The sequence below is a fragment of the Salmo salar genome, chromosome ssa12 (genome assembly GCF_905237065.1).
Source record: "Salmo salar chromosome ssa12, Ssal_v3.1, whole genome shotgun sequence".
NCBI lineage: Eukaryota > Metazoa > Chordata > Actinopteri > Salmoniformes > Salmonidae > Salmo > Salmo salar.
Window position 1 is genome coordinate 100,604,192 of NC_059453.1, and position 24,747 is coordinate 100,628,938.

The following is a 24,747-nucleotide window of genomic DNA, read 5'->3' on the forward strand; positions in this document are numbered from 1 at the left end:
TAGTATCTGTAAAGTGACCCATACGGTTCAGTAGTATCTGTAAAGTGACCCATCCGGTTCAGTAGTATCTGTAAAGTAGCCCAGTTTCTTCCCTGGCCTGTCTGGTTTAGTTACTTTTCAGTGGTGGCATGTTTTTCAGTGTGCTAAGTATTTTCTGATATGACACTTGTATCTGCCCCTGTGTCAATCTTAAAGTCTGTTGTAGTACCTTTTATTTGCAGTTTCACCGTCGTCGTTTTAGTCATCAACATCTGTGACTCCCAGGAAATGGAACTCGCCCTCTCATCCTCTCTCGTTGGGCGCTGTAACCTCTTTGACCACACGGTGGCGACAAACGACTGCGAAAATGCCCTAGCTTCCTACAGTTGCGGCGTTCTTAGCAGCACATCTGTCCTCTTTATCATGTGCCTTACCACATCTGAAGCATCCTGTTCACATTGTGTCATTTTGTTTCATCCCCTTAGTTTTTTGTCCATTTCTGTGTCTCTGTTTGTCATTGTGCACCGCTCGTTTGTATGCTACTTCACTGAGCTGTCCCTCGGCTTGCTCTGACTGCCTCACAAGCTCTACCGCTTGGTCGAGTGTCAAGTCAGACGTTTGTTGAAGCTTCTCGGACATCTCCCTGTGACCAACCTGTCCTGGATATTCCAGTTCTTGGCAGTGTTGAAAGCCATGTAACATCTATCTGGTGTACGCTTCTGATGTACCTCTCGGGGGTTTCCGCGGGCTTGTGGGTGCGCTGATGAAAGCGGGCTCTTTCATGGATAGTGTTCACTTTGAGCACTAAATAATTGTCCAGTTCACCCATAACAATCTCATCATCATTCTGATCCTCCACAGAAGACCTGAATATCTTGAAAACTTTTTCAGCTTCTTTCCCCTGCGAATAGAGCAGTCTACAGACCTGTAACTCTTTTCTAGTGGGAGGGAGAGGCATATGTCTGGGAGGGAGGCTGGGAGGCTGGGAGGGAGGGAGACAGGCTGGGAGGGAGGGAGACAGGCTGGGAGGGAGGGAGACAGGCTGGGAGGGAGGGAGACAGGCTGGCAGGCTGGGAGGGAGGGAGACAGGCTGGCAGGCTGGGAGGGAGGGAGACAGGCTGGCAGGCTGGGAGGGAGGGAGACAGGCTGGCAGGCTGGGAGGGAGGGAGACAGGCTGGCAGGCTGGGAGGGAGGGAGACAGGCTGGCAGGCTGGGAGGGAGACAGGCTGGCAGGCTGGGAGGGAGACAGGCTGGCAGGCTGGGAGGAGACAGGCTGGCAGGCTGGGAGGGAGACAGGCAGGCTGGCTGGGAGGGAGACAGGCAGGCTGGCTGGGAGGGAGACAGGCTGGGAGGGAGGGAGACAGGCTGGGAGGGTGACAGGCAGGCTGGCTGGGAGGGAGACAGGCAGGCTGGCTGGGAGGGAGACAGGCTGGGAGGGAGGGAGACAGGCAGGCTGGCTGGGAGGGAGACAGGCAGGCTGGCTGGGAGGGAGACAGGCTGGGAGGGAGGGAGGGAAACAGGCAGGCTGGGAGGGAGGGAGACCTGGCTGGCAGGCTGGGAGGGAGACAGGCTGGCAGGCTGGGAGGGAGACAGGCTGGCAGGCTGGGAGGGAGACAGGCTGGCAGGCTGGGAGGGAGACAGGCAGGCTGGCTGGGAGGGAGACAGGCAGGCTGGCTGGGAGGGAGACAGGCTGGGAGGGAGGGAGACAGGCTGGGAGGGTGACAGGCAGGCTGGCTGGGAGGGAGACAGGCAGGCTGGCTGGGAGGGAGACAGGCTGGGAGGGAGGGAGACAGGCAGGCTGGCTGGGAGGGAGACAGGCAGGCTGGCTGGGAGGGAGACAGGCTGGGAGGGAGGGAGGGAAACAGGCAGGCTGGGAGGGAGGGAGACCTGGCTGGCAGGCTGGGAGGGAGACAGGCTGGCAGGCTGGGAGGGAGACAGGCTGGCAGGCTGGGAGGGAGACAGGCAGGCTGGCTGGGAGGGAGACAGGCAGGCTGGCTGGGAGGGAGACAGGCTGGGAGGGAGGGAGGGAGGGAGACAGGCTGGCAGGCTGGGAGGGAGACAGGCTGGCTGGGAGGGAGACAGGCTGGCTGGGAGGGAGACAGGCAGGCTGGCTGGGAGGGAGACAGGCAGGCTGGCTGGGAGGGAGACAGGCTGGGAGGGAGGGAGACAGGCAGGCTGGCTGGGAGGGAGACAGGCAGGCTGGCTGGGAGGGAGACAGGCAGCCTGGCTGGGAGGGAGACAGGCAGGCTGGGAGGGAGGGAGACAGGCAGGCTAAGAGGGAGGGAGGGAGACAGGCAGGCTGGGAGGGAGGGAGGGAGACAGGCTGGCTGGCTGGGAGGGAGGGTGACCGGCAGGCTGGGAGGGAGGGAGACAGGCAGGCTGGGAGGGAGGGAGACAGGCAGGCTGGCTGGGAGGGAGGGAGACAGGCAGGCTGGGAGGGAGGGAGACAGGCAGGCTGGGAGGGAGGGAGACAGGCAGGCAGGCTGGGAGGGAGGGAGGCAGGCTGGGAGGGAGGGAGGGAGACAGGCAGGCTGGGAGGGAGGGAGGGAGACAGGCAGGCTGGGAGGGAGGGAGACAGGCAGGCTGGCTGGGAGGGAGACAGGCAGGCTGGGAGGGAGACAGGCAGGCTGGGATGGAGGGAGGGAGACAGGCAGGCTGGGAGGGAGGGAGACAGGCAGGCTGGGAGGGAGGGAGACAGGCAGGCTGGGAGGGGAGGGAGACAGGCAGGCTGGCTGGGAGGGAGGGAGACAGGCAGGCTGGCTGGGATGGAGGGAGACAGGCAGGCTGGGAGGGAGGGAGTCAGGCTGGCTGGGAGGGAGGGAGACAGGCAGGCTGGGAGGGAGACAGGCAGGCAGGCTGGGAGGGAGACAGGCAGGCTGGGAGGGAGGGAGGGAGGCAGGCTGGGAGGGAGACAGGCAGGCTGGGAGGGAGGGAGGGAGACAGGCAGGCTGGCTGGGAGGGAGACAGGCAGGCTGGGAGGGAGGGAGACAGGCAGGCTGGGAGGGAGGGAGACAGGCAGGCTGGGAGGGAGGGAGACAGGCAGGCTGGGAGGGAGGGAGACAGGCAGGCTGGCTGGGAGGGAGACAGGCAGGCTGGGAGGGAGGGAGGGAGACAGGCTGGCTGGGAGGGAGGGAGGGAGACAGGCTGGCTGGGAGGGAGGGAGGGAGACAGGCTGGCTGGGAGGGAGGGAGACAGGCAGGCTGGGAGGGAGACAGGCAGGCTGGGAGGGAGACAGGCAGGCTGGGAGGGAGACAGGCAGGCTGGCTGGGAGGGAGACAGGCAGGCTGGGAGGGAGGGAGGGAGGCAGGCTGGGAGGGAGGGAGAGAGACAGGCAGGCTGGGAGGGAGGGAGACAGGCAGGCTGGGAGGGAGACAGGCAGGCTGGGAGGGAGACAGGCAGGCTGGGAGGGAGACAGGCAGGCTGGGAGGGAGACAGGCAGGCTGGGAGGGAGACAGGCAGGCTGGCTGGGAGGGAGGGAGACAGGCTGGCTGGGACGGAGGGAGACAGGCTGGCTGGGAGGGAGGGAGACAGGCTGGCTGGGAGGGAGGGAGACAGGCTGGCTGGGAGGGAGGGAGACAGGCAGGCTGTGAGGAGGGAGGGAGACAGGCTGGCTGGGAGGGAGGGAGGGAGACAGGCATGCTGGGAGGGAGGGAGGGAGACAGGCAGGCTGGGAGGGAGGGAGACAGGCAGGCTGGGAGGGAGGGAGACAGGCAGGCTTGGAGGGAGGGAGACAGGCAGACTGGGAGGGAGGGAGACAGGCTGGGAGGGAGGGAGGGAGACAGGCTGGGAGGCAGGGAGGGAGGGAGACAGGCTGGGAGGGAGGGAGGGAGTCTGGCAGGCTGGGAGGGAGGGAGGGAGACAGGCAGGCTGGGAGGGAGGGAGGGAGGCAGGCTGGGAGGGAGGGAGGGAGACAGGCAGGCTGGGAGGGAGGGAGGGAGACAGGCAGGCTGGGAGGGAGGGAGACAGGCAGGCAGGCTGGGAGGGAGGGAGGGAGGGAGGCAGGCAGGCTGGGAGGGAGGGAGGGAGACAGGCAGGCTGGCTGGGAGGGAGGGAGACAGGCAGGCTGGGAGGGAGGGAGGGAGGCAGGCAGGCTGGGAGGGAGGGAGGGAGACAGGCAGGCTGGCTGGGAGGGAGGGAGACACGCTGGCTGGGAGGGAGGGAGACAGGCAGGCTGGGAGGGAGGGAGGGAGGCAGGCTGGGAGGGAGGGAGGGAGGGAGACAGGCAGGCTGGGAGGGAGGGAGGGAGGCAGGCTGGGAGGGAGGGAGGGAGACAGGCCGGCTGGGGAGGGAGGGAGGGAGACAGGCAGGCTGGGAGGGAGGGAGACAGGCAGGCTGGGAGGGAGGGAGACAGGCAGGCAGGCTGGGGAGGGAGGGAGGGAGGCAGGCAGGCTGGGAGGGAGGGAGGGAGACAGGCAGGCTGGCTGGGAGGGAGGGAGACACGCTGGCTGGGAGGGAGGGAGACAGGCAGGCTGGGAGGGAGGGAGGGAGACAGGCAGGCTGGGAGGGAGGGAGGGGAGGAGACAGGCAGGCAGGCTGGGAGGGAGGGAGACAGGCAGGCAGGCTGGGAGGGAGGGAGACAGGCAGGCAGGCTGGGAGGGAGGGAGACAGGCAGGCAGGCTGGGAGGGAGGGAAACAGGCAGGCTGGGATGGAGGGAGGGAGACAGGCAGGCTGGGATGGAGGGAGGGAGACAGGCAGGCTGGGAGGGAGGGAGACAGGCAGGCTGGGAGGGAGGGAGACAGGCAGGCTGGGAGGGAGGGAGACAGGCAGGCTGGGAGGGAGGGAGACAGGCAGGCTGGGAGCGAGGGAGGGAGGCAGGCAGGCTGGCTGGGAGGGAGACAGGCAGGCTGGGAGGGGAGGGAGACAGGCAGGCTGGGAGGGAGGGAGACAGGCAGGCTGGCTGGGAGGGAGACAGGCAGGCTGGGAGGGAGGGAGGCAGGCAGGCTGGGAGGGAGGGAGACAGGCTTGGAGGGAGGGAGGGAGGGAGACAGGCTGGGAGGGAGGGAGGGAGACAGGCTGGGAGGGAGGGAGACAGGCAGGCTGGGAGGGAGGGAGGGAGACAGGCAGGCTGGGAGGGAGGGAGACAGGCAGGCTGGCTGGGAGGGAGACAGGCTGGGAGGGAGGGAGGGAGGGAGACAGGCAGGCTGGGAGGGAGGGAGACAGGCAGGCTGGCTGGGAGGGAGACAGGCTGGGATGAAGGGAGGAAGTCAGGCAGGCTGGGAGGGAGGGAGACAGGCAGGCTGGGAGGGAGGGAGACAGGCAGGCTGGGAGCGAGGGGAGACAGGCTGGGAGGGAGGGAGGGAGGGAGACAGGCAGGCTGGGAGGGAGGGAGACAGGCAGGCAGGCTGGGAGGGAGGGAGGCAGGCAGGCTTGGAGGGAGGGAGACAGGCAGGCTGGGAGGGAGGGAGACAGTCTGGCTGGGAGGGAGGGAGACAGGCAGGCTGGGAGGGAGGGAGGCAGGCTGGGAGGGAGGGAGGGAGGGAGGCAGGCTGGGAGGGAGGGAGGGAGACAGGCAGGCTGGGAGGGAGGGAGGGAGACATGCAGGCTGGGAGGGAGGGAGACAGGCAGGCAGGCTGGGAGGGAGGGAGGGAGGCAGGCTGGGAGGGAGGGAGGGAGACAGGCAGGCTGGGAGGGAGGGAGACAGGCAGGCAGGCTGGGAGGGAGGGAGGCAGGCAGGCTTGGAGGGAGGGAGGCAGGCAGGCTTGGAGGGAGGGAGACAGTCTGGCTGGGAGGGAGGGAGGCAGGCTGGGAGGGAGGGAGGGAGGCAGGCTGGGAGGGAGGGAGACAGGCAGGCTGGGAGGGAGGGAGGGAGGGAGACATGCAGGCTGGGAGGGGAGGGAGACAGGCAGGCTGGGAGGGAGGGAGGGAGGCAGGCTGGGAGGGAGGGAGGGAGGCAGGCAGGCAGGCTGGGAGGGAGGGAGACAGGCAGGCTGGCTGGGAGGGAGGGAGACAGGCAGGCTGGCTGGGAGGGAGGGAGACAGGCTGGCTGGGAGGGAGGGAGACAGGCAGGCTGGGAGGGAGGGAGGGAGGCAGGCTGGGAGGGGAGGGAGGGAGACAGGCAGGCTGGCTGGGAGGGAGGGAGGGAGGCAGGCTGGGAGGGAGGGAGGGAGGCAGGCTGGGAGGGAGGGAGACAGGCAGGCTGGGAGGGAGGGAGGGAGACAGGCTGGGAGGGAGGGAGGGAGACAGGCAGGCTGGGAGGGAGACAGGCAGGCAGGCTGGGAGGGAGGGAGGGAGGCAGGCAGGCTGGGAGGGAGGGAGACAGGCAGGCTGGGAGGGAGGGAGACAGGCAGGCTGGCTGGGAGGGAAACAGGCAGGCTGGGAGGGAGACAGGCAGGCTGGGAGGGAGGGAGGGAGACAGGCAGGCTGGGAGGGATGGAGGCAGGCAGGCTGGCTGGGAAGGAGACAGGCAGGCTGGGAGGGAGGGAGACAGGCAGGCTGGGAGGGAGGGAGACAGGCAGGCTGGGAGGGAGGGAGGGAGACAGGCAGGCTGGGAGGGAGGGAGACAGGCAGGCTGTGAGGGAGGGAGGCAGGCAGGCTGGGAGGGAGACAGGCAGGCTGAGAGGGAGGGAGGCAGGCAGGCTGGGAGGGAGGGAGACAGGCTGGCTGTGAGGGGAGGGAGGGAGACAGGCTGGCTGTGAGGGAGGGAGGGAGACAGGCAGGCTGGGAGGGAGGGAGGGAGACAGGCTGGCTGAGAGGGGAGGGAGGCAGGCAGGCTGGGAGGGAGGGAGGGAGACAGGCTGGCTGTGAGGGGAGGGAGGGAGGCAGGCAGGCTGGGAGGGATGGAGACAGGCAGGCTGTGAGGGAGGGAGGGAGACAGGCAGGCTGGGAGGGAGGGAGGGAGACAGGCTGGCTGGGAGGGAGGGAGACAGGCTGGCTGGGAGGGAGGGAGACAGGCAGGCTGGGAGGGAGGGAGGGAGACAGGCAGGCTGGGAGGGAGGGAGGGAGACAGGCAGGTTGGGAGGGAGGGAGACAGGCAGGCAGGCTGGGAGGGAGGGAGGGAGGGAGGCAGGCAGGCTGGGAGGGAGGGAGGGAGACAGGCAGGCTGGCTGGGAGGGAGGGAGACAGGCTGGCTGGGAGGGAGGGAGACAGGCAGGCTGGGAGGGAGTGAGGGAGACAGGCAGGCTGGGAGGGAGGGAGGGAGGGAGGGAGACAGGCAGGCTGGGAGGGAGGGAGGGAGACAGGCAGGCTGGGAGGAGACAGGCAGGCAGGCTGGGAGGGAGGGAGACAGGCAGGCTGGGAGGGAGTGAGGGAGGCAGGCTGGCTGGGAGGGAGACAGGCAGGCTGGGAGGGAGGGAGGGAGACAGGCAGGCTGGGAGGGAGCGAGGGAGGGAGGCAGGCAGGCTGGCTGGGAGGGAGACAGGCAGGCTGGGAGGGAGGGAGACAGGCAGGCTGGGAGGGAGGGAGACAGGCAGGCTGGCTGGGAGGGAGACAGGCAGGCTGGGAGGGAGGGAGACAGGCAGGCTGGGAGGGAGGGAGGCAGGCAGGCTGGGAGGGAGGGAGACAGGCTTGGAGGGAGGGAGGGAGACAGGCTGGGAGGGAGGGAGACAGGCTGGGAGGGAGGGAGACAGGCAGGCTGGGAGGGAGGGAGGGAGACAGGCAGGCTGGCTGGGAGGGAGACAGGCTGGGAGGGAGGGAGGGAGGGAGACAGGCAGGCTGGGAGGGAGGGAGACAGGCAGGCTGGCTGGGAGGGAGACAGGCTGGGATGAAGGGAGGAAGTCAGGCAGGCTGGGAGGGAGGGAGACAGGCAGGCTGGGAGGGAGGGAGACAGGCTGGGAGGGAGGGAGGGAGACAGGCAGGCTGGGAGGGAGGGAGACAGGCAGGCAGGCTGGGAGGGAGGGAGGCAGGCAGGCTTGGAGGGAGGGAGACAGGCAGGCTGGGAGGGAGGGAGACAGGCTGGGAGGGAGGGAGGGAGACAGGCAGGCTGGGAGGGAGGGAGACAGGCTGGGAGGGAGGGAGGGAGACAGGCAGGCAGGCTGGGAGGGAGGGAGACAGGCAGGCAGGCAGGCTGGGAGGGAGGGAGGCAGGCAGGCTTGGAGGGAGGGAGACAGGCAGGCTGGGAGGGAGGGAGACAGTCTGGCTGGGAGGGAGGGAGACAGTCTGGCTGGGACGGAGGGAGACAGGCAGGCTGGGAGGGAGGGAGGGAGGGAGGCAGGCTGGGAGGGAGGGAGACAGGCAGGCTGGGAGGGAGGGAGGGAGACAGGCAGGCTGGGAGGGAGGGAGACAGGCAGGCTGGGAGGGAGGGAGGGAGGCAGGCTGGGAGGGAGGGAGGGAGGCAGGCAGGCAGGCTGGGAGGGAGGGAGACAGGCTGGCTGGGAGGGAGGGAGACAGGCAGGCTGGGAGGGAGGGAGGGAGGGAGGCAGGCTGGGAGGGAGGGAGGGAGGAGGCAGGCTGGGAGGGAGGGAGACAGGCAGGCTGGGAGGGAGGGAGGGAGACAGGCTGGGAGGGAGACAGGCAGGCTGGGAGGGAGACAGGCAGGCAGGCTGGGAGGGAGGGAGGGAGGCAGGCAGGCTGGGAGGGAGGGAGGGAGACAGGCAGGCTGGCTGGGAGGGAAACAGGCAGGCTGGGAGGGAGACAGGCAGGCTGGGAGGGAGGGAGGGAGACAGGCAGGCTGGGAGGGAGGGAGGCAGGCAGGCTGGCTGGGAAGGAGACAGGCAGGCTGGGAGGGAGGGAGACAGGCAGGCTGGGAGGGAGGGAGGCAGGCAGGCTGGGAGGAGACAGGCAGGCTGAGAGGGAGGGAGGCAGGCAGGCTGGGAGGGAGTGAGACAGGCAGGCTGGGAGGGATGGAGACAGGCAGGCTGTGAGGGAGGGAGGGAGACAGGCAGGCTGGGAGGGAGGGAGACAGGCAGGCTGGCTGGGAGGGAGGGAGACAGGCTGGCTGGGAGGGAGGGAGTGAGGGAGGGAGACAGGCAGGCTGGGAGGGAGGGAGGGAGACAGGCAGGCTGGGAGGGAAGGAGGGAGGGAGACAGACAGGCAGGCTGGGAGGGAGGGAGGGAGGCAGGCTGGGAGGGAGGGAGACAGGCAGGCTGGGAGCGAGGGAGACAGGCAGGCTGGGAGGGAGGGAGGGAGACAGGCAGGCTGGGAGGGAGGGAGGCAGGCAGGCAGGCTGGCTGGGGGGGAGACAGGCAGGCTGGGAGGGAGGGAGGGAGGCAGGCAGGCTGGCTGGGGGGGAGACAGGCAGGCTGGGAGGGAGGGAGACAGGCAGGCTGGCTGGGAGGGAGGGAGACAGGCAGGCTGGGAGGGAGGGAGGGAGGCAGGCAGGCTGGGAGGGAGGGAGACAGGCTGGGAGGGGAGGGAGGGAGGGAGACAGGCTGGGAGGGAGGGAGGGAGACAGGCAGGCTGGGAGGGAGGGAGGGAGACAGGCTGGGAGGGAGGGAGGGAGACAGGCTGGGAGGGGAGGGAGGGAGACAGGCTGGGAGGGAGGGAGGCAGGCTGGGAGGGAGGGAGACAGGCAGGCTGGCTGGGAGGGAGGGAGACAGGCTGGCTGGGAGGGAGGGAGACAGGCAGGCTGGGAGGGAGGGAGTGAGGGAGGGAGACAGGCAGGCTGGGAGGGAGGGAGGGAGACAGGCAGGCTGGGAGGGAGGGAGGGAGACAGACAGGCAGGCTGGGAGGGAGGGAGGGAGGGAGGCAGGCTGGGAGGGAGGGAGACAGGCAGGCTGGGAGGGAGGGAGACAGGCAGGCTGGGAGGGAGGGAGACAGGCTGGGAGGGAGGGAGGGAGACAGGCTGGGAGGGAGGGAGGGAGACAGGCTGGGAGGAGGGAGGGAGGGAGACAGGCTGGGAGGGAGGGAGACAGGCAGGCTGGGAGGGAGGGAGACAGGCAGGCTGGCTGGGAGGGAGACAGGCAGGTAGGGAGGGAGGGAGACAGGCAGGCTGGCTGGGAGGGAGACAGGCAGGTAGGGAGGGAGACAGGCAGGCTGGGAGGGAGGGAGGGAGACAGGCAGGCTGGGAGGGAGGGAGACAGGCTGGGAGGGAGGGAGGGAGACAGGCTGGGAGGGAGGGAGGCAGGCTGGGAGGGAGGGAGACAGGCAGGCTGGCTGGGAGGGAGGGAGACAGGCTGGCTGGGAGGGAGGGAGACAGGCAGGCTGGGAGGGAGGGAGTGAGGGAGGGAGACAGGCAGGCTGGGAGGGAGGGAGGGAGACAGGCAGGCTGGGAGGGAGGGAGGGAGACAGACAGGCAGGCTGGGAGGGAGGGACGCAGGCTGGGAGGGAGGGAGACAGGCAGGCTGGGAGGGAGGGAGACAGGCAGGCTGGGAGGGGAGGGAGGGAGACAGGCAGGCTGGGAGGGAGGGAGGGAGACAGGCAGGCTGGGAGGGAGGGAGGCAGGCAGGCTGGCTGGGGGGAGACAGGCAGGCTGGGAGGGAGGGAGGCAGGCAGGCTGGCTGGGGGGAGACAGGCAGGCTGGGAGGGAGGGAGACAGGCAGGCTGGCTGGGAGGGAGGGAGACAGGCAGGCTGGGAGGGAGGGAGGGAGGCAGGCAGGCTGGGAGGGAGGGAGACAGGCTGGGAGGGAGGGAGGGAGACAGGCTGGGAGGGAGGGAGGGAGACAGGCAGGCTGGGAGGGAGGGAGACAGGCAGGCTGGGAGGGAGGGAGACAGGCTGGGAGGGAGGGAGGGAGACAGGCTGGGAGGGAGGGAGGGAGACAGGCAGGCTGGGAGGGAGGGAGGGAGGCAGGCAGGCTGGGAGGGAGGGAGACAGGCTGGGAGGGAGGGAGGGAGACAGGCTGGGAGGGAGGGAGGGAGACAGGCAGGCTGGGAGGGAGGGAAACAGGCAGGCTGGGAGGGAGGGAGGGAGACAGGCTGGGAGGGAGGGAAACAGGCAGGCTGGGAGGGAGGGAGGGAGACAGGCAGGCTGGGAGGGAGGGAGGCAGGCAGGCTGGGAGGGAGGGAGGCAGGCAGGCAGGCTGGGAGGGAGGGAGGGAGGGAGACAGGCTGGGAGGGAGGGAGGGAGACCGGCTGGGAGGGGAGGGAGGGAGGGAGACAGGCTGGGAGGGAGGGAGGGAGACAGGCAGGCTGGGAGGGAGGGAGACAGGCAGGCTGGCTGGGAGGGAGGGAGACAGGCAGGCTGGGAGGGAGGGAGGGAGGCAGGCAGGCTGGGAGGGAGGGAGACAGGCTGGGAGGGAGGGAGGGAGGGAGGGAGGGAGGGAGACAGGCTGGGAGGGAGGGAGGGAGACAGGCAGGCTGGGAGGGAGGGAGGGAGGGAGACAGGCAGACTGGCTGGGAGGGAGGGAGGGAGGGAGGGAGGCAGGCAGGCTGGGAGGGAGGGAGACAGGCAGGCTGGGAGGGAGGGAGACAGGCAGGCTGGGAGGGAGGGAGACAGGCTGGGAGGGAGGGAGGGAGACAGGCTGGGAGGGAGGGAGGGAGGGAGACAGGCAGGCTGGGAGGGAGTGAGACAGGCAGGCTGGGAGGGAGGGAGGGAGGCAGGCAGGCTGGGAGGGGAGGGAGGGAGACAGGCAGGCTGGGAGGGAGGGAGACAGGCAGGCTGGGAGGGAGGGAGACAGGCAGGCTTGGAGGGAGGGAGACAGGCAGGCTGGGAGGGAGGGAGACAGGCTGGGAGGGAGGGAGGGAGACAGGCTGGGAGGGAGGGAGGGAGACAGGCTGGGAGGGAGGGAGGGAGGCAGGCAGGCTGGGAGGGAGGGAGACAGGCAGGCTGGCTGGGAGGGAGACAGGCAGGTAGGGAGGGAGACAGGCAGGCTGGGAGGGAGGGAGACAGGCTGGGAGGGAGGGAGGGAGACAGGCTGGGAGGGAGGGAGGCAGGCTGGGAGGGAGGGAGACAGGCAGGCTGGGAGGGAGGGAGGGAGGGAGGCAGGCTGGGAGGGAGGGAGACAGGCAGGCAGGCTGGGAGGGAGGGAGACAGGCAGGCTGGGAGGGAGGGAGACAGGCAGGCTGGCTGGGAGGGAGACAGGCAGGTAGGGAGGGAGACAGGCAGGCTGGGAGGGAGGGAGGGAGACAGGCAGGCTGGGAGGGAGGGAGACAGGCTGGGAGGGAGGGAGGGAGACAGGCTGGGAGGGAGGGAGGCAGGCTGGGAGGGAGGGAGACAGGCAGGCTGGGAGGGAGGGAGGGAGGGAGGGAGGCAGGCTGGGAGGGAGGGAGACAGGCAGGCAGGCTGGGAGGGAGGGAGGCAGGCTGGGAGGGAGGGAGGGAGGGAGACAGGCAGGCTGGGAGGGAAGGAGGGAGACAGGCAGGCTGGGAGGGAGGGAGGCAGGCAGGCTGGGAGGGAGGGAGGCAGGCAGGCTGGGAGGGAGGGAGGCAGGCAGGCTGGGAGGGAGGGAGGCAGGCAGGCTGGGAGGGAGGGAGGCAGGCAGGCTGGGAGGGAGGGAGGCAGGCAGGCTGGGAGGGAGGCAGGCAGGCTGGGAGGAGGGAGGGAGGCAGGCAGGCTGGGAGGGAGGGAGGGAGGGAGGGAGGCAGGCAGGCTGGGAGGGAGGGAGGCAGGCAGGCTGGGAGGGAGGGAGACAGGCAGGCTGGGAGGGAGGGAGACAGGCAGGCTGGGAGGGAGGGAGGGAGACAGGCAGGCTGGGAGGGAGGGAGGCAGACAGGCTGGGAGGGAGACAGGCAGGCTGGGAGGGAGGGAGGCAGGCAGGCTGGGTGGGAGGGGGACAGGCAGGCTGGGAGGGAGGGAGACAGGCAGGCTGGGAGGGAGGGAGACAGGCAGGCTGGGAGGGAGGGAGGGAGACAGGCAGGCTGGGAGGGAGGGAGGCAGACAGGCTGGGAGGGAGACAGGCAGGCTGGGAGGGAGGGAGACAGGCAGGCTGGGAGGGAGGGAGGCATGTGTCTGATTTAAACGGCCTTCAGCTTGCAGTAACATCTTCCAGGAGTTTACTGGTCTAATCAGATGTTTTCTGTTATTAAACCAGAGTGAATTCAGTTTCAACAGAGATTTATATCTTCCCTGTGGCTCAGTTGGTAGAGCATGCTGTGTGCAACGCCAGGGTTGTGGGTTTGATTCCCACGGGGGGCCAGTATAAAAAATGCATGAAATGAAATGAAATGTATATATTCACTACTGTAAGTCGCTCTGGATAAGAGCGTCTGCTAAATGACTAAAATGTAGATGTATATTTCCCTGCTGTCTGTGTATGAAATGTATGGTGACCGGGCTCTGAAACGTGATGCTTTGATTGGTTAATTAGTTTACTGACAACAGTTAGACTAGAGGGAGGCTTTCTCTTACAGTAGAAAGAGGCTTTTATGAAAAACGAGTCTTCAACTCAATGTTCTCACAGTGAATGAACAGAATCCAATTCATTTAACCTTTATTTGAACAGTTTGTCCCTTTGAGGTTAAATGACCTGCTGTCTAACAGTATTCTGTCTTGTTGCAGGTTTACACAAGTCCAACAAGCAACCAGCTGCCTACCTGGTCCACGGAGCTAAGATCATCAACGGAGCTTTTAGAGCTTGGACCAAAAAACAGGTCACTTTTGTTACCTCACCCATCACTTCCACCTTTATAATGGACAATATGTCCTGTTGTCCTTCTTTCTTTCTTTCCACAGTCTTTAGAGAGTAAGCGTCTCGATGTCCTGTCTACCAATATCAGCTGCTACTACAGCTACCTATCGTTCTGTTGACTGTGTTTCATGTACCCGGTCTCTCCTCCTGACTGTGTTTCATGTACCCGGTCTCTCCTCCAGGTTCTGACTGTGTTTCATGTACCCGGTCTCTCCTCCAGGCTCTGTTGACTGTGTTTCATGTACCCGGTCTCTCCTCCTGACTGTGTTTCATGTACCCGGTCTCTCCTCCAGGTTCTGTTGACTGTGTTTCATGTACCCGGTCTCTCCTCCAGGCTCTGTTGACTGTGTTTCATGTACCCGGTCTCTCCTCCAGGTTCTGACTGTGTTTCATGTACCCGGTCTCTCCTCCTGACTGTGTTTCATGTACCCGGTCTCTCCTCCAGGTTCTGACTGTGTTTCATGTACCCGGTCTCTCCTCCAGGTTCTGACTGTGTTTCATGTACCCGGTCTCTCCTCCTGACTGTGTTTCATGTACCCGGTCTCTCCTCCAGGCTCTGTTGACTGTGTTTCATGTACCCGGTCTCTCCTCCTGACTGTGTTTCATGTACCCGGTCTCTCCTCCAGGTTCTGACTGTGTTTCATGTACCCGGTCTCTCCTCCAGGCTCTGTTGACTGTGTTTCATGTACCCGGTCTCTCCTCCTGACTGTGTTTCATGTACCCGGTCTCTCCTCCAGGCTCTGTTGACTGTGTTTCATGTACCCGGTCTCTCCTCCTGACTGTGTTTCATGTACCCGGTCTCTCCTCCAGGCTCTGTTGACTGTGTTTCATGTACCCGGTCTCTCCTCCTGACTGTGTTTCATGTACCCGGTCTCTCCTCCAGGCTCTGTTGTCTGTGTTTCATGTACCCGGTCTCTCCTCCTGACTGTGTTTCATGTACCCGGTCTCTCCTCCAGGCTCTGTTGACTGTGTTTCATGTACCCGGTCTCTCCTCCAGGCTCTGTTGACTGTGTTTCATGTACCCGGTCCTCCTGACTGTGTTTCATGTACCCGGTCTCTCCTCCTGACTGTGTTTCATGTACCCGGTCTCTCCTCCAGGTTCTGTTGACTGTGTTTCATGTACCCGGTCTCTCCTCCAGGTTCTGACTGTGTTTCATGTACCCGGTCTCTCCTCCAGGTTCTGACTGTGTTTCATGTACCCGGTCTCTCCTCCTGACTGTGTTTCATGTACCCGGTCTCTCCACCAGGCTCTGTTGACTGTGTTTCATGTACCCGGTCTCTCCACCAGGCTCTGTTGACTGTGTTTCATGTACCCGGTCTCTCCTCCAGGTTCTGACTGTGTTTCATGTACCCGGTCTCTCCTCCTGACTGTGTTTCATGTACCCGGTCTCTCCTCCAGGTTCTGACTGTGTTTCATGTACCCGGTCTCTCCTCCAGGTTCTGACTGTGTTTCATGTACCCGGTCTCTCCTCCTGACTGTGTTTCATGTACCCGGTCTCTCCTCCAGGTTCTGTTGACTGTGTTTCATGTACCCGGTCTCTCCTCCAGGTTCTGACTGTGTTTCATGTACCCGGTCTCTCCTCCAGGTTCTGACTGTGTTTCATGTACCCGGTCTCTCCTCCTGACTGTGTTTCATGTACCCGGTCTCTCCTCCTGACTGTGTTTCATGTACCCGGTCTCTCCTCCAGGCTCTGTTAGAACATGAAGATGAGCTTCCAGAGAACATGAAGCCCACTCAGCTCATCAAGGACCTGGCCAAGGAGATCAGGATCTCAGAGGTACGACTCTCCCCTGCTCAACGCTACCATGCCCTGTCCTTGCCTGCTCTGTACTGTACTGATGTATTCTACTGGCCAGGTTTCCAGTGGCCTGTTGTTGTTGGAGCGATACATAGAGCATACCTGACATTAACAGTACAGACATAACCTATACAGTTCAAGTTGGAAGTTTACATACATTTAGGTTGGAGTCATTAAAACTCGTTTTTCAATCACTCCACAAATTTCTTGTTAACAAACTATAGTTTTGGCAAGTCGGTTAGGACATCTACTTCGTGCATGACACAAGTTATTCTTCCAACAATTGTTTACAGACAGATTATTTCACTTATAATTCACTGTATCACAATTCCAGTGGGTCAGAAGTTTACATACACTAGGTTGACTGTGCCTTTAAACAGCTTGGAAAATTCCAGGAAATGATGTCATGGCTTTAGAAACTTCTGATAGGCTAATTGACATAATTTGAGTCAATTGGAGGTGTACCTGTGGATGTATTTCAAGGCCTACCTTCAAACTCAGTACCTCTTTGCTTGACATCATGGACAAATGAAAAGAAATCAGCCAAGACCTCAGAAAAGAAATTGTAGACCTCCACAAGTCTGGTTCATCCTTGGGAGCAATTTCCAAACGCCTGAAGGTACCACATTCATCTGTACAAACAATAGAACGCAAGTATAAACACCATGGGACCACGCAGCCATCATACCGCTCAGGAAGGAGACGCGTTCTGTCTCCTAGAGATGAACTGTGGCAAAGAAGGGGGTCGAGTGATAAATGGCAGATATGTGAGGGCAGAACTAATAAACGGGCTCTGCCGGATCACTAAAATGGACACCCCGATCAGAACTACAGATCACAAAATGGCCGACTGCCAAAACTACAATTGCCAGAAGCAAGGGGAACCCTCAGAAGGTGGAGCCGACCCACAGATAAAAGGTCAAGAAAACCAGGAAGAGAGAGAGGGCTGGAAGGATCTATGAACCATAGAGAAAGAGACAATCTACATTGGCTGGATTTACCGTGTACGAGCTGGACTGTTTTGGACTTATCTGTTGGCGTTTAGACCTGGACCTACCGAGAACCAGATTTGTGTACCGAACCCTGCTATCCTTGACCTTACCTGTGGCCTGGGTGGACCAGGACAGCGAAACAAACACACAGGTACTGTCATGTTTGAAATAACTTTCATTCTGGGCTGACTTTGGTGACAGTTTCCCACTTAATTTGTGACAAACGCTCCTAACTTTGAAGAGGTTTGCCACAGAACGTACTTCGGTGCGAAACGTGCAAATCAATCCCAGAACAACAGCAAAGGACCTTGTGAAGATGCTGGAGGAAACGGGTACAAAATTATCTATACCCACAGTTAAACAAGTCCTATATCGACATAACCTGAAAGGCCGCTCAGCAAGGAAGAAGCCAAAAAAGCCAGACTATGGTTTGCAGCTGCACATGGGGACGAAGATCATACTTTTTGGAGAAATGTTCTCTGGTCTGATGAAACAAAAATAGAACTGTTTGGCCATAATGACCATCGTTATGTTTGGAGGAAAAAGGGAGATGTTTGCAAGCTGAAGAACACCATCCCAACCGTGAAGCATGGTGGTGGCAGCATCATGTTGTGGGGGTGCATGCCGCAGGAGGGACTGGTGCACTTCACAAAATAGATGGCATCATGAGGATGGAAAATTATGTGGATATATTGAAGCAACATCCAAGACATCAGTCAGGAAGTTAAAGCTTGGTCGCAAATGGGTCTTCCAAATAGACAATGACCCTAAGCATACTTCCAAAGTTGTGACAAGAAAGTCAAGGTATTGGAGTGGCTGTCACAAAGCTCTGACCTCAATCAGATAGAATATTTGTGGGCAAAACTGAAAAAGTGTGTGCGAGCAAGGAGGCCTACAAACCTGACTCAGTTACACCAGCTCTGTCAGGAGGAATTGGCCAAAATTCACCCAACTTATTGTGGGAAGCTTGTGGAAGGCTACCCGAAATGTTTGACCCAAGTTAAACAATTTAAAGGCAATGCTACCAAATGCTAATTGAGTGTATGTAAACTTCTGACCCTGTGACGATCGTCAAAAGGAGTAGACCAAGGTGCAGCGTGGAAAGTGCTCATATTTATATTTATTGTAACTCAGAACACTCAAACAAAGTAACAAACCAAGGAAAAACGTATGTCGCGTTCTGCAGGCTTTACTGAGCTGTACAAAAACAACATCCCACAACTGACACTGGGGAAAAAGGGCTGCCTAAGTATGGTTCCCAATCAGAGACAACGACAGACAGCTGCCTCTGATTAGGAACCATACTCGGCCAATCAAAGGGAAAAAAACAACATAGAAATATAACACATAGAATGCCCACCCCGTGTCACACCCTGACCTAACCAAACAGAGAGAAACGGCTCTCTCAGGTCTGGGCGTGACACTCTCTCTACTATTATTCTGACATTTCACATTCTTCAAATAAAGTGATGATCCTAACTGATCTAAGACAGGGAATTTTTACTAGGATTAAATGTCAGGAATTGTGAAAAACTGAGTTTAAATGTATTTGGCTAAGGTGTATTTAAACTTCCGACTTCAACTGTATCTGAACTGCATCATGGGTGTTGTAGTGAACTGGGTTACTAACTGTCCTATGAACTCACAGCTCAGACTGTCGTCGTGGTTCAGAGTGACAGCTCAGACTGTCGTCGTGGTTCAGAGTGACAGCTCAGACTGTCGTCGTGGTTCAGAGTGACAGCTCAGAGTGACAGCTCAGAGTGACAGCTCAGAGTGACAGCTCAGACTGACAGCTCAGACTGTCGTCGTGGTTCAGAGTGACAGCTCAGACTGTCGTCGTGGTTGAGTGACAGCTCAGAGTGACAGCTCAGACTGTCGTCGTGGTTCAGAGTGACATTAGTAAAGCGAGTATCTTTGGATAAATGACCATGTCATTGTGTTGTTGTCGTCCAGAACGCGGCTAAAGCCATTAAGAGTGATTCGAGCAGCAAGGCTCCAGTGGAGGAACCCCCTACTGCCCCGTCAGAGCCTGAGGACCCTACTTCCCCCTCCAGCGTCCCCTCTCCCTCCCCTCCCCTCCGGGAAAAACCAGCCAGGAAGAAGGCCTCCAAGCCGCCCAAGCCGCCCAAGATGCCCAAGGCCCCCAAACCTCCCAAGGTCCCCAAACTGAAGGAGGGAGGGAACAAGAAAGGACAGAAAGAGAAGGAGGTCCCTCTTCCTCCTCCGTCGAAGCCCTCCAGCCTGGCAGCTCTGGAGTCTCACGCCAAGGACATCCTCAGCAAGATGGACCAGCCCAAGAAGGGCAAGATGGGGGGCAAGGTGAGAGCAGTAACAACCATAACTTATTCACTTCTAATACCCTGTTTAATGGGAAACTTAAACATTTTTCAACTTCATCATCTCCAGCACCACTCCAATATCAACATATGTGATAATAGTGTGATTCTATGTTTTCAAGTAAAAGGAAGATAAATGTCTCCAAATTGTCTAGGAATTGTCTAGAAATTGTCTAGAAATTGTCTAGAAATTGTCTAGTAATTGTCTTGTACTTGTCTAGTAATTGTCTTGTACTTGTCTAGTAATTGTCTTGTACTTGTCTAGTAATTGTCTAGTAATTGTCTAGTAATTGTCTTGTACTTGTCTAGTAATTGTTTAGTATTTGTCAGATGATGTCATTTAAACACTTATCTTCCTCTATCTTTTTTACTATAAAACATTTTCACATACACTACTGGTCAAAAGTTTGAGAATATCTACTCATTCAAGGGTTTTTCTTTATTTTTTACTATTTTTCTACATTGTAGAATAATAGTGAAGACATCAAAACTATGGAGAGAAAAAAAGTGTTAAACGAATCGAAATGTATTTTAGATTTTAGATTCTTCAAATAGCCACCCTTTGCATTGAGGAAAGCTTTGCATTCTACAATGTAGAAACTAGTAAGAATAAAGAAACCCTGAATGAGTAGTTGTGCTGTAAACCTTGAGGCCGATACTGTGTGTTGATGTTGGGGTGGTGCTGGAGAAGATGAAGTTGAACATTTTAGAAATGTCCCTTTAACCATATTTACGTGTTGGTCAAGATGGACCAGCCCAACAGGGGCAAGGCAACCTTTACCATGTATAACATGACTGGACCAGTCGTGCTCGACATCTCTACATCAGGGCTGGTCAACCCTCCTCTTGTAAGGCAGGCTTTTCTCCAACTGATGCTCCCTGCTCTCCCAGGCGGCTAACAACATCCTGAGCATGTCGGAGACCTGTAAGCACAACGATTTGGAGAAGACTGAGATCCGAGAACAGAACAAGAAACAGGCGGAAGCCAAGTGGAAATATAAGGTAAGGTACAGAACAGTTTCAGTTAGGTACAGAACAGTTACAGTTAGGTACAGAACAGTTACAGTTAGGTACAGAACAGTTTCAGTTAGGTACAGAACAGTTTCAGTTAGGTACAGAACAGTTTCAGTTAGGTACAGAACAGTTTCAGTTAGGTACAGAACAGTTTCAGTTAGGTACAGAACAGTTTCAGTTAGGTACAGAACAGTTACAGTTAGGTACAGAACAGTTTCAGTTAGGTACAGAACAGTTTCAGTTAGGTACAGAACAGTTTCAGTTAGGTACAGAACAGTTTCAGTTAGGTACAGAACAGTTACAGTTAGGTACAGAACAGTTTCAGTTAGGTACAGAACAGTTTCAGTTAGGTAAGGTACAGAACAGTTACAGTTAGGTACAGAACAGTTTCAGTTAGGTACAGAACAGTTTCAGTTAGGTACAGAACAGTTTCAGTTAGGTACAGAACAGTTTCAGTTAGGTAAGGTACAGAACAGTTTCAGTTAGGTACAGAACAGTTTCAGTTAGGTACAGAACAGTTTCAGTTAGGTACAGAACAGTTTCAGTTAGGTACAGAACAGTTTCAGTTAGGTACAGAACAGTTTCAGTTAGGTACAGAACAGTTTCAGTTAGGTACAGAACAGTTTCAGTTAGGTACAGAACAGTTTCAGTTAGGTACAGAACAGTTTCAGTTAGGTACAGAACAGTTTCAGTTAGGTACAGAACAGTTTCAGTTAGGTACAGAACAGTTTCAGTTAGGTACAGAACAGTTACAGTTAGGTACAGAACAGTTTCAGTTAGGTACAGAACAGTTTCAGTTAGGTAAGGTACAGAACAGTTTCAGTTAGGTACAGAACAGTTTCAGTTAGGTACAGAACAGTTACAGTTAGGTACAGAACAGTTTCAGTTAGGTACAGAACAGTTACAGTTAGGTACAGAACAGTTTCAGTTAGGTACAGAACAGTTTCAGTTAGGTACAGAACAGTTTCAGTTAGGTACAGAACAGTTTCAGTTAGGTACAGAACAGTTTCAGTTAGGTACAGAACAGTTTCAGTTAGGTACAGAACAGTTTCAGTTAGGTACAGAACAGTTTCAGTTAGGTACAGAACAGTTTCAGTTAGGTACAGAACAGTTTCAGTTAGGTAAGGTACAGAACAGTTTCAGTTAGGTAAGGTACAGAACAGTTTCAGTTAGGTACAGAACAGTTACAGTTAGGTAAGGTACAGAACAGTTTCAGTTAGGTACAGAACAGTTTCAGTTAGGTACAGAACAGTTACAGTTAGGTACAGAACAGTTTCAGTTAGGTACAGAACAGTTACAGTTAGGTACAGAACAGTTTCAGTTAGGTACAGAACAGTTTCAGTTAGGTACAGAACAGTTTCAGTTAGGTACAGAACAGTTTCAGTTAGGTACAGAACAGTTTCAGTTAGGTACAGAACAGTTTCAGTTAGGTACAGAACAGTTACAGTTAGGTACAGAACAGTTTCAGTTAGGTACAGAACAGTTACAGTTAGGTACAGAACAGTTTCAGTTAGGTACAGAACAGTTTCAGTTAGGTACAGAACAGTTTCAGTTAGGTACAGAACAGTTTCAGTTAGGTACAGAACAGTTTCAGTTAGGTACAGAACAGTTACAGTTAGGTACAGAACAGTTTCAGTTAGGTAAGGTACAGAACAGTTACAGTTAGGTACAGAACAGGTTCAGTTAGGTACAGAACAGTTACAGTTAGGTACAGAACAGTTTCAGTTAGGTAAGGTACAGAACAGTTTCAGTTAGGTACAGAACAGTTACAGTTAGGTACAGAACAGTTTCAGTTAGGTACAGAACAGTTTCAGTTAGGTACAGAACAGTTACAGTTAGGTACAGAACAGTTTCAGTTAGGTACAGAACAGTTTCAGTTAGGTACAGAACAGTTACAGTTAGGTACAGAACAGTTACAGTTAGGTACAGAACAGTTTCAGTTAGGTACAGAACAGTTTCAGTTAGGTACAGAACAGTTTCAGTTAGGTACAGAACAGTTTCAGTTAGGTACAGAACAGTTACAGTTAGGTACAGAACAGTTACAGTTAGGTACAGAACAGTTTCAGTTAGGTACAGAACAGTTACAGTTAGGTACAGAACAGTTTCAGTTAGGTACAGAACAGTTTCAGTTAGGTACAGAACAGTTTCAGTTAGGTAAGGTACAGAGCAGTTAGTGAAGGTTAACAGAGTAGTAAAGGTTAATATAATGTAGGATACAGAATAGTTTGAGTTGAGGCTGTCTCAGCATGCTTTAAAAACAGCAAAGTCGACATGATACTGATGCTTCAACATAAAGAGAAAGCAGATTCAAGCTTTTTAAAACAAGTATGCAAGTGGTTCTGTTCAATTAAAGCTGAGAAGCTGAGGTCCAACAGAAAAATGTAATTAACACACTATAGATTAGCTAAACAAACAGGCTGGACTGTTTAAAGCTTCTAGAACCTGGGCCCAGCCAACAGGCTGGACTGTTTAAAGCTTCTAGAACCTGGGCCCAGCCAACAGGCTGGACTGTTTAAAGCTTCTAGAACCTGGGCCCAGCCAACAGGCTGGACTGTTTAAAGCTTCTAGAACCTGGGCCCATCCAACACGCTGGACTGTTTAAAGCTTCTAGAACCTGGGCCCATCCAACACGCTGGACTGTTTAAAGCTTCTAGAACCTGGGCCCAGCCAACAGGCTGGACTGTTTAAAGCTTCTAGAACCTGGGCCCATCCAACAGGCTGGACTGTTTAAAGCTTCTAGAACCTGGGCCCAGCCAACAGGCTGGACTGTTTAAAGCTTCTAGAACCTGGGCCCAGCCAACAGGCTGGACTGTTTAAAGCTTCTAGAACCTGGGCCCAGCCAACACGCTGGACTGTTTAAAGCTTCTAGAACCTGGGCCCAGCCAACAGGCTGGACTGTTTAAAGCTTCTAGAACCTGGGCCCATCCAACACGCTGGACTGTTTAAAGCTTCTAGAACCTGGGCCCATCCAACACGCTGGACTGTTTAAAGCTTCTAGAACCTGGGCCCAGCCAACAGGCTGGACTGTTTAAAGCTTCTAGAACCTGGGCCCAGCCAACAGGCTGGACTGTTTAAAGCTTCTAGAACCTGGGCCCAGCCAACAGGCTGGACTGTTTAAAGCTTCTAGAACCTGGGCCCAGCCAACACGCTGGACTGTTTAAAGCTTCTAGAACCTGGGCCCAGCCAACACGCTGGACTGTTTAAAGCTTCTAGAACCTGGGCCCAGCCAACACGCTGGACTGTTTAAAGCTTCTAGAACCTGGGCCCAGCCAACACGCTGGACTGTTTAAAGCTTCTAGAACCTGGGCCCAGCCAACAGGCTGGACTGTTTAAAGCTTCTAGAACCTGGGCCCAGCCAACAGGCTGGACTGTTTAAAGCTTCTAGAACCTGGGCCCAGCCAACAGGCTGGACTGTTTAAAGCTTCTAGAACCTGGGCCCAGCCAACAGGCTGGACTGTTTAAAGCTTCTAGAACCTGGGTCCAGCCAACAGGCTGGACTGTTTAAAGCTTCTAGAACCTGGGCCCAGCCAACAGGCTGGACTGTTTAAAGCTTCTAGAACCTGGGCCCAGCCAACAGGCTGGACTGTTTAAAGCTTCTAGAACCTGGGCCCAGCCAACACGCTGGACTGTTTAAAGCTTCTAGAACCTGGGCCCAGCCAACACGCTGGACTGTTTAAAGCTTCTAGAACCTGGGCCCAGCCAACACGCTGGACTGTTTAAAGCTTCTAGAACCTGGGCCCATCCAACAGGCTGGACTGTTTAAAGCTTCTAGAACCTGGGCCCAGCCAACACGCTGGACTGTTTAAAGCTTCTAGAACCTGGGCCCAGCCAACACGCTGGACTGTTTAAAGCTTCTAGAACCTGGGCCCAGCCAACAGGCTGGACTGTTTAAAGCTTCTAGAACCTGGGCCCAGCCAACAGGCTGGACTGTTTAAAGCTTCTAGAACCTGGGCCCAGCCAACAGGCTGGACTGTTTAAAGCTTCTAGAACCTGGGCCCAGCCAACACGCTGGACTGTTTAAAGCTTCTAGAACCTGGGCCCAGCCAACAGGCTGGACTGTTTAAAGCTTCTAGAACCTGGGTCCAGCCAACAGGCTGGACTGTTTAAAGCTTCTAGAACCTGGGCCCAGCCAACAGGCTGGACTGTTTAAAGCTTCTAGAACCTGGGCCCAGCCAACAGGCTGGACTGTTTAAAGCTTCTAGAACCTGGGCCCAGCCAACACGCTGGACTGTTTAAAGCTTCTAGAACCTGGGCCCATCCAACAGGCTGGACTGTTTAAAGCTTCTAAAACCTGGGCCCAGCCAACAGGCTGGACTGTTTAAAGCTTCTAGAACCTGGGCCCAGCCAACAGGCTGGACTGTTTAAAGCTTCTAGAACCTGGGCCCAGCCAACAGGCTGGACTGTTTAAAGCTTCTAGAACCTGGGCCCAGCCAACAGGCTGGACTGTTTAAAGCTTCTAGAACCTGGGCCCAGCCAACAGGCTGGACTGTTTAAAGCTTCTAGAACCTGGGCCCAGCCAACAGGCTGGACTGTTTAAAGCTTCTAGAACCTGGGCCCAGCCAACACGCTGGACTGTTTAAAGCTTCTAGAACCTGGGCCCAGCCAACAGGCTGGACTGTTTAAAGCTTCTAGAACCTGGGCCCAGCCAACAGGCTGGACTGTTTAAAGCTTCTAGAACCTGGGCCCAGCCAACACGCTGGACTGTTTAAAGCTTCTAGAACCTGGGCTCAGTCCTCACAACTATGTCCTCTCCACAACATTCACATCTGCTGGGAGTCCTGCTGATGGGCGTCCCAAATGGCACCCTATTCCCTATATAGGGCACTACTTTTGACCAGGGCCCCATGAGGTTACTATAAACATGGTGCACTATATAGGGAATAGGGTGCCATTTGGGACGCAGTTCTGCACTAAGGAGGCTGTTATGTCATTATAGCTGATTCACAGGGGATGGGTTCTGGAGGGGGGAAGGGAATAAATTAGTCGGCTTTAGTTTCATCGAAACCTGTAAGCCAAAGGCTTTCGGTTGGATTGTCTGTAGTCAAGACCGGAACTAGCTAGACTGGAGGCCCTTGTAGATAGATATGTAGATAGATACAGAGGGAGGAAGGTAGGTAGAGTAAGGTCATCACAGACCAGAATATATATTTAGTGTACTAAATATTGGGCACATGACATAGACTGACC

At 57.8% G+C, this 24,747-nt stretch overlaps 1 protein-coding gene across 1 annotated transcript in view; it reads left to right on the forward strand.

Annotated features, from left to right (window-relative positions):
* phf2 (PHD finger protein 2) overlaps positions 1-24,747 on the forward strand; it is a 208,180-nt gene that overhangs the window by 113,625 nt on the left and 69,808 nt on the right. Inside the window, exons 10-13 of the mRNA XM_045692003.1 lie at positions 13,290-13,381; positions 15,108-15,197; positions 18,164-18,529; positions 19,438-19,548. Coding sequence (XP_045547959.1) covers positions 13,290-13,381; positions 15,108-15,197; positions 18,164-18,529; positions 19,438-19,548 — 659 coding nt within the window. The remainder of the gene's footprint in view (positions 1-13,289; positions 13,382-15,107; positions 15,198-18,163; positions 18,530-19,437; positions 19,549-24,747) is intronic.